At 45.0% G+C, this 9,442-nt stretch overlaps 1 protein-coding gene across 1 annotated transcript in view; it reads right to left on the bottom strand.

Annotated features, from left to right (window-relative positions):
• Positions 1–6,940: 6,940 nt before the first annotated feature.
• The window catches only part of CLRN1 (clarin 1), a 101,482-nt gene continuing 98,980 nt past the window's right edge, over positions 6,941–9,442 (bottom strand). The window contains exon 3 of the mRNA XM_086944145.1: positions 6,941–7,206. Coding sequence (XP_086800271.1) covers positions 6,941–7,206 — 266 coding nt within the window. The remainder of the gene's footprint in view (positions 7,207–9,442) is intronic.

Raw genomic sequence — 9,442 nt, 5'->3', positions numbered from 1 at the left:
CCCGAATAGCTAAATGGGCAGTAGGGCTGCAAGCCTACAACTTCAAAGTATCCTACATTCCCGGACAACAAAACAGGGTAGCTGATTTCCTGTCGAGAGCTCCAACAGAGGAAGAAACGGAAGAGGAGTTGAGAGGTGATTCTATCCTGGAGTTGCGCTTAGCAGCGGTAGAGAAAAACACTTGGGAAACTCAGATGGAGCAAGACGAAACGCTGAAAAAAGTGAGAGAACATATACTTAAGGGGTGGCCGAAGAAATGCAAGGACATGGAGACGGAGATCCAGCCGTACTGGAATGTGAGAGAAGATTTATCGGTAGAAGGAGACTTCATAATGAAATCCGGAAAACTGGTTCCCCCAGAAGCTTTAAGGAACCAAATAGTGGATCTAGCTCACGAGGGACACTTAGGAAGAAGCCTGAGCAAGGCTAGGCTTCGTACTGATTACTGGTTCCCCACTATGGACAGTGAAATGGAGGACAAAGTGCGTGATTGCTATGCGTGCAGTCTAAGTGACAAGTCTAAGCTCACGAGAAGGGCACCATTGTCACCAGTGGAAGTACCAGACGCCCCGTGGAACAAGTTGGGCTTTGACATAGCTGGACCGATCCATGGCAAAGGGCCCCAAGACTGGTATCTACTAGTCATGGTGGACTACTTCTCCAGCTGGGTGACTTGCAAGATTGTCCACAATGTGAACACCAGAGCGATCATTGAATTCATGAAAGAGGTGTTCTCAAGAGAAGGGGTGCCTGCGACACTGGTGACAGATAATGGCGTACAGCTAATCTCAGAAGAACTGAAGGAATTTCTCAAGGACTGTTCCATTGTACACATTTGCACGCCTCTGTACTGCCCCAAAGCTAATGGTAAAGTGGAGAGAGTGAACCGCATGCTGAAAGAGTGCATACAGCTAGCCAAGCAAGCGGGACAGAACGTTGAAGAAGCGATAAGAGACATGTTGTGGGCATACCATAACACGCCAAAGTCTTCCACAGGCTGCACGCCTTTTGAGTTACTGAGGGGAAGAAAAGCCGGCGCCAAACTCACACCAAGTTGGATGGGAAGAGAACTAGAAGAGGAATCCAACCCCCAGGAGGTCAAGAGAAGGATTGAAACTAATCAACGCAAATACAAGGAATGGTACGACAAGAAGTGGGGAGTTAAGGGGAGAGGATTCCAGCAAGGACAAAGAGTCTATGTAAAGAAACCTGAGAGACTGAGAACAGGAGGTGAAAAGTTTTATGCCCCCAGTGCAATCAAGACTCTAAACAAGAATTCAGTTGTCATGGAGGATGGTAGACTGCGGAGTAACGACAGGGTAGTACCTGCTGGAGGGGAAGAAACCAGGTCTCTCTCGACCAGATCTGAGAGTGTGGACATCAGTAGAGATACCAGACCTGGCAGGAGGAGTGACAGAACTAGGAACACCCCCCAGTGCCACAAACATTATCAAATGAGATAGCCACTTGCGGGAGAGCCCTGTTAGTGCTGCAGGTTCCCCGAGATAGCCCCACTGCAGGGACTGGGAGGTGACTGCCCTATTCTCCTCCCCCATTAAAGGACTGATTCCCTTCCCTGGATGTTTTTTCCCCACGTTGTTATCAGTTCCCATAGGGAGGATGATGTGTTGCAATTTACTAAGTGGTATTTCCCTTACCCCGTGTTTCCCCCCTTCCTCCCTGCATGTACTTGGTACAGCCCATGTGTCAGCCGGCGCTCGCTATGGAATGTTGACATAGCGGCGCGGCTCAAGTGATGACAGCTGACGACATTCTTGATGTGTTGAACTTACAAATAAAGAACCTACTTTCACTTTGCTTCGTTCATTATTCACTACACACCTCTGAAGAACAGGCTTGAAAACACCAACATAGTAGAAGGTCCACAACTAACCCCCCAAGCTAGCCCCCCAACAGCTGCCTTGGCAACATCGGAAAGACTGGCTGGAAGAAAAACTAGTGGAGCACTGCCAGAAGAGATCACTCGAGAAAGGTGCTCTTTGTCGAGCACCTCTTTCACCTATAATCAGGATCCCGAGCAACCAGTCAGAATGACAGATCAGCAAACAGCGGCAATAAAGCAACTGGGGGCAATCATAAATATCAACAAAACACTGAATGCAATGGACAATGTGGCACTTTTGCACAGCAGATAAGCTGAAAGTACAAATTTCCATACTGAAAAAATCGCCACATTAATCATAAAAATAGATGGCAAGCTGGACCCCTAAACAACCTATTCATTAGAGTCCAAGATTCAGTCAAAGTGGAACAAAAGCAAGACACGTGCGCCTATGGACTAATAATAGAAAAACTAGAAACTTTATATGGCGTGATGACAACCTTGCTTGATGACCTAAAAAAGTCAGCCCTCTCCCAGGGCCCCAACTATGGATTGGTTCAAAATCAAAATCCATGAGAAAAAATCCCCCCAAAACAGCCTCTACGCTAGCATGTTACCAAACCCAGGTGGATAAGGATGTATCCCCTAGGAACTGTGAAGGGGAAAGGACCAATGCAGAAGCTGCACTCGGCAAACTTAATTTAAGTGAACATTATTCCCCACAGATAAGTAATATCGAATTAGTTATGCCCTAGGCAGGGGATGCTGCAACCGCAAAACCAAGATTTGAATTCGAAGCCAAAGGAAAAAGGGAGACATCCCATTTCAAAGAACAACTAGAAAATGTTTTTAAAACCTACATAAAAGCAATAACTATAACAGAAGATTGTCTCTTATCCAATGGTTATGACCAAACCCAGAAGAGAAGCATGGGAAAGTGGAACCACATATCCCAATTGTTAACAAGAGAAGCACATTTAGTCAAAAGACAAACGCCAGCACCCAGGAGCTCTTCAAATTACAGCTATAAAAGGCCTCCAAAGAAACACCTAGGGCCACATCAACTTCCATTAAGGGCTCAGTTCCAGAAGATGCTAGTGAACCAGCCCAGCTTATGATAAAGGACCCCTTAACTGCCATCCATATACTTCTGATAAACCAGCCAGCTGAGTGGGAGGAAAGGAACCCACCAGCCCCCCTTAAATCCTCAGTTGTGTCATAAAGAATGGAAACAATAACAGCGCCAAGAAATCAGAAAGAGGAAGGCTGGAGCAACCAGATGAGTCATCTGACCTTCACCCACCGCAAACAACCCCAGTAGCAAAATGGGGAGGAATAGGTAAAGTAAAGAACGCATGGGAAGGCAAATCCAGTATTGACCCTAGACCACAGACCAGGCAAACTATACGAAATGACCCACAAGACCACAAACCAGAAGATACCCCCCCCCCCCCAGGAAGTGATAAAAGCAAGCCTGGAATGGATCAAATAACAAACCTTTATACAGAATACAAGTCAAGGGGGGCAGTGGATATCCTCAATAGAAAAAACTTTCCAAATGATGTGTGAACATAGCAGGCCTGGAGCAAATCTTCTCAGCCGATATAGAAGGGGTTGGCTTCCTTCGACCAGGGAATGGTGAGATTAATGAGCACATAGAAATCATCTTTAAAAACCCAAGCCCTGTCAGTGCCCTACAGAAAAGCAAAACACAGCTCAAACAATAGGGCACAACATTGGTGGATTCTGTGATGAGGAAATACCCTGCCTACTTCCTAGAGCAGGATATGGGCAAAACAAAAGGCCCAGCCAAGAGTACCCAAGAACCTGCCTTCTACAGGCTCAGTCTTAAGGAGTTCCTCTGGGGGTAGCCGGCCCCCTGAAACAATGACAGAGCCACTAACCAGAGCTGGCGAAGGCCATCATTGCACAGGCCAACACTCAGCGCCAATAAACTGGGCATGGCTCTCAAGCATATTAAATGCCCAACCTAGCCAAGAGCCTCAAAACATCATAAATGGTGCCTGGTTTGAAAATACAGTCATGGAACATAAGATGGCTAACTGAGTCCGTAATCATGAGCTTAACCATAAAAGAACTGCGGAAACATGACATCATTGTACTTCAAGAAACCTGGGTACTAAATTCTTCCCCTGGCCATACTTTACAGCATATGAATCTTTTGCAAAGGCTTCACAAGCTGGTAGACATGCCTCTGGTGGGGTATCAATTTATGTTAAAAACAACTTAAGGGCATCAACCTAGATAATAAAAGCAGGAAAGGGAGACTATATCATAGTGAAAATAACACATGGAGCAATCACCTTCAGAGAAAGAAAGACAAACTGGCCAGATAGAGCCCAATTAATGTGCTATCAAAGAGTTTTACGACTCTCGAATTCCATGGCATATGCTCAGGTAAGAGAGGAGTTTTGTCTGATCTCACAGCACTGGGCACTCGAAGCCAAATTTCTAATATATTGCATAAAAGCTAAACAAGCTAAAGAAAACATGCTAAAGAGGATTATCTGGGAAACTATAAAGAAACCCCAGACCAATTAACATAAGTATTTCAGCTCTGCACTGGATCCAGTAGAGGTGCGAAAGATGTAGTCTAGGGGCTTTCCAAGACTAATAACCAAGCTAGCAAAGGTCATCTCCAAGGATCAGGACATTTGGACGATCAAGATCCTGTCCCATGGCTGCTGGGCATTCACTTTATATGAACCACCAGTGTCGCGGACTTACCTCTCCTTGCCTTTTCATCTAGCAATTAAACAGGAGCTACTGAGACTGAGACAGGGCTTAATTTTGTTAAAATCATACTGGTATGCAGCTGCAGCCGGTAGTGGGAGTACCTGCCGGGCGGTGATGTGGGGAGGGGAGGGGCAGTAATGTATGGATTACGGACCTTAACAGGTAAGTAAACATAGGAATAAATAAATCGAATTTCGTTGCGTGCACTGCATCCAATTTGGTGATGCAGAATCTGGGAAAAGCAGGACAGACGCTGCAGATTCTGTGCGAAACAGGAAGAATCACGAACTCATATCCTCTATTTATGCAAAAAGCTGCTCCACCTCAGGATTTTCTGTCTGTGCCCGATAAGGAGTGCAGCTGTCGAATCATGCCTAAAGGCTGAATCCTCACAGCTGGCGGCTTGATTCCTGAAGTTAACTGAGAGCACGTCACAAGAGAGTGTCCAACATTCCAGAGGAACTCAATGATTTCCTCCCGACTTAATTGCAGGGTCAATGAAAGCCTAGCAGTGATAAAAAGCACCAGCTCTTTCTGATGGCAAACTGTAAAAGGGAGATAAGGGAACCTATTACGTAAATTGTTAAAAGTTAACCAAGCAGTTCCAGTCCAATAATTATCCTTATAGTTATCTTTAGCTAGCTATTATGCTAGAGCTATCTCTAACATAATAAAATGGGCATATAATCTCTTACATGCTGACCCTGGATCTCCAAGGAATATTTTAAAATTGTAGACTTTTAGAGATGAGGCGTCGCGATATACTTTTAATGAGAACCTTAGTATTGCATTTAATCTGTCCCATTGCACAGTAGCACTTTTAAAATCTTGGACAACAGCACATTTGAAGCATTTTTTTTAAAGAATTTGACACCAAGAATAAGCTTTGACCTGGATGTAGAGAACTGTTCCTAATTAAAACATGCACAATTTGTAGAAAGTATGGAATACACATCTCTGCAGTGATACATATGCTTTTTACTAGAACACAGAGCCCGGCGCTGTATTCTTTTACTGCAGCTAGGAATCCTCCCTTTAAAGCATATACATCCAAATGGAGCAATCATGAAAATACTATAGGAATCTGTGAGTTGTGTGATGGAGGAGTGCCAGATTTACATCATGAATTGTTAGTTTGTTCAAATTCGATTCTGGTAGAAGCCTGGCATCGGTATAAAAGCCCATCTGTTTTAGATATAATTTCTCCTCTGCACAAGGTTTAATTACGCGTTGTAAATGGCCACCTGATGAATTTGTCTGTTATAATTTGTATAACATTTGAAAGAGTTTTTAAAGCTGTTTTTAAGCTGTACTATACCTGTTTTAAACATATCTGTTATGTATTTGTTTACTTCAGCAGAGGTATAAATCAAATTAAATACAACTATTGAAATCTTGTGCTTTGATGCCACTCAACAACATTTTTTGACCGCATCGAAATCCCACGAGGTGACACCTCTGGAAGACTCTTGTTTTAGTTTAAAGACTAGCTCTTGAATAATATTTTAGCAATTGTATTTTAACTGGGGCCTCATCAAGCCATATCACGTGGGGCCTTGGGGGTATGCCCGTAATCCACCAAAAGGCAATAATCGCACTTTATTCACACTTTTGCACTTTAATGCTCGCACTTTAGATAATGTACTCTTTATAAGCATATTGACCAATTTTAAATAGACCTTTCTATGAATCTTAAGTTCTATCCCAAGCCCAGGGCTCAGATCTCCATGGGCTGTAAACTCAATTATTCTGCTAATGTGTACAAATTAACTATGTTTTATTGTAATGATTTTAAATAATCGAAAAATAAAGAATTATCCTATTCTATTCTATCCAGTGACGGCATCTGATCTCACACTCTGTACCACACCACATGCTTATGCGCAGTGAAGTCAGTCACACTGTGATTACAGCATGTCACGACAAACCATAAAGGCCTGATAACTAACACCACTTTACCCTCCTCAGTAGGGCACCCACAAACCTTAAAATATTATAGCACTTTATGACCTCACCACGGTTATACCCCAATACATAACCTATCACATTTGGACTTCCAAGGATAGCACTGTAAGCCTCACCTGGGGTGTGGAGTGTTGTATACATTTCAAAACAATACAATGTCGAGTTACAGTTGGAAGATGTTTATGGATGGTCGTTATCTTGGCAGTCGATATTTTGCTCTTCACGTATATGTTGTCTGCGGTTTTTTCCATGTTTGTTTTTATGTTACCTAAATTTTCCCATCCAAATAATAGTCATGAAAAACTGAAAAAGTTGAGCCGGTGGACTCAGCTTATTAACCCAACTATCTTGGTATACATTGATCTGGATATTTTTTCAGTACATGATGTCTATTGTTGCAGTCGCGGTTTCTGACTCTTTGGACTTGGAGAAAGGAAATTCAAATCCCGCCAGGCGGATGAGAAGGATGTTTGAGAAGTGAACAGCAGTGCAAACCAGGATGAGCCAGAAGGACCGCCCATAGTGCTCGCTGTGGGTTTTAAAGGTGAATGTTCCTTCCTTGTAGTTGGCAATCTTCTCCGACAGATGGTGGATTTTAACTTCTGAAGCGAATAAGACTAGGATAAGACAACCACAAAAACCTGAAAAACAATGAAAACAGTGAAAGTTATTTTTAGTTATATTAGTAAAGTCTATTTTGAATAGATGCATTAAATAGCCATAAAGACGTTCTGCTATTTATGGTGGGCTTTTATACAGTAGGACACGACATGCTGCTTAAAGCGTTACTGATGTCACATGTATGGAGACATGTTAAAAGTGGCACGAGAAACATGCTGTGACATATGTAATAATGCTGTTTCGCATCAGTTCTGAATTTGTAAAAAGGTAAGTGCCAGGGCCCTTCTGAGGAGGTCAGGGCATCCTGCTCCACCCATTGCCCTTGCCAGTGCTGCCAATGACAGTACCAACACAACTACTAACCACCACACTCCTACAAGTGAGACAATTCAGTCTATTCCAGCCACCAAAAGTATAAAAATGGTGTCTGCATCAGGTAATATTTATTGTTAATGTATATTGAATGATTAAACAACTGTTGTCATGATCATCTCAAAATTTACTAACAGCGCCATCATGTGGTAAACTGTCATTAGAGCAGGTGCTGAGAATTTAGGGCCCGATGTAGGTAAATGGGTTTTTCCGATTTCAAAATACCGAGGCGGGCCGAATCGGTATTCTGAAATCGGAAAATGAGATGTAGGAGAAAAACACCGAAAAAATACCGAATAGGTCGGCATCGGTATTGTGATTCGATACGTACCGAATCGGCACGGACCGAATCGGAATGTACCGAATCGGCTACCACCGATTCGGAAATTACCGAATCGGCTACCACCGATTCTGCAATTACCGATTCGGAGGTCGGAATACACCCCCATGGCCAAAATGCCCATAGGAATGCATTGAACAATCCGAATCGGTAAAATCCGATTCGGTAAAATCCGATTCGGTAAAATCCGATTCGGTAAAATCCGAATCGGTAAAATCCGAAACAGCCAATGAGGTGGATCCACCCTCCCCCACCCAAGCAGGGAGTGGCTACCCAGGCAGGTGCAGCTCATTAAGAACATTCTGGAGAGCCAGCCTGAGCTGAACACTCACAGTGAGCAGCAGTGGGAGCAGGAGGCAGAGAACTGTGGATAGCAAGATGGCAAGCACCAGTGAGAGCCAGAAGGGTGGCCAGAAGAGAAAGCCAAAGTTTAGTAGCACAGAGCTGCAGGTGTTGGTGGAGGAGGTGGTGAGGGTGCACAGGCAGCTCTTCGGGAGGCTGTCCCTCACTGTGCCGGACAGCACGAAGAGGAGGCTCTGGAGTGAGATAGATGAGAAGGTCAACGCTGTAGGTGTCACCCCCAGGACCCTAGATGACCTTAAAAAACGATTCTACGACATCCGCAGCCTGACGAAACGCAAGATGGCTGAGCTGCAGAGGCAAGCTGGATTGACTGGTGGGGGCAGGAACCCGGCGCATCCCCTCACGGACCAGGAGGAACTGGTGTCAAGCACCATCGAGAGGGAGTGTGTGACAGGAATCGGGACCCTGGACAGCTCAGCCAGAGCTACAGCTACAGGTAAGAAGCATGCGCATCATGACACACCCTACCAGACACCTCCCCTTTAGACACAATGCACAGCCAAACCCCAGCCCAGTACTGCAATCAACATACATGAGTAAAGCATCATGGTAAATGTAGTCAGCAGAAGTTTCCAAAATATGGCAGTGCAGAACCACAAAATGGAAAACAGTGGAACACATTCAAAGGATATGCAAGGACATGTGCAATGCTTTAATTGTAGTGACTGTAATACATCGGCACTCAATTTACAAATGCTTCTTTATACCTAGGGGCACCATCAGGCGGAGGACCACAAGCTACTGATGCACCAGCACCAGCACCAACTACCAGTGCGGTGGCAGGGCCTAGCACAAGTCAGGCTGCCCTGGAGGAGGAGGATTAGGAGAACAACACCATTGGCCAGGGAGAAGAGGGAGACCTGGTAATTGACGACGCTTTCCTTCACTCCCCACAAATGTCAGGCACACCCCCATTGCTGTTCTCCCCTGAGAACTCTCCGACAACGGCCCACCCTGCACCTACTACACCTCCTGCCAGGAGTCTGGTTGTGACTACACTCAACCCCATCCAGGGAGCTGCGGGTCAGGCCCCGGCCACCACCACACCCACACCAGTGGCACCCCAGCCCACACAGCAGGGCGGCAGCAGCAGTACCCGGAGGCGTGCCATTTCCAGCACTGCAGCGCCGGCACGGGAGGGCAGTGTCTTCCAGGGCCTTGAAGGCAGCATGGTCAAAATC

Source organism: Lissotriton vulgaris, chromosome 11 (assembly GCF_964263255.1).
Source record: "Lissotriton vulgaris chromosome 11, aLisVul1.2, whole genome shotgun sequence".
In the NCBI taxonomy this organism is placed as follows: domain Eukaryota; kingdom Metazoa; phylum Chordata; class Amphibia; order Caudata; family Salamandridae; genus Lissotriton; species Lissotriton vulgaris.
This window is presented reverse-complemented; position numbering and strand designations above follow the sequence as displayed.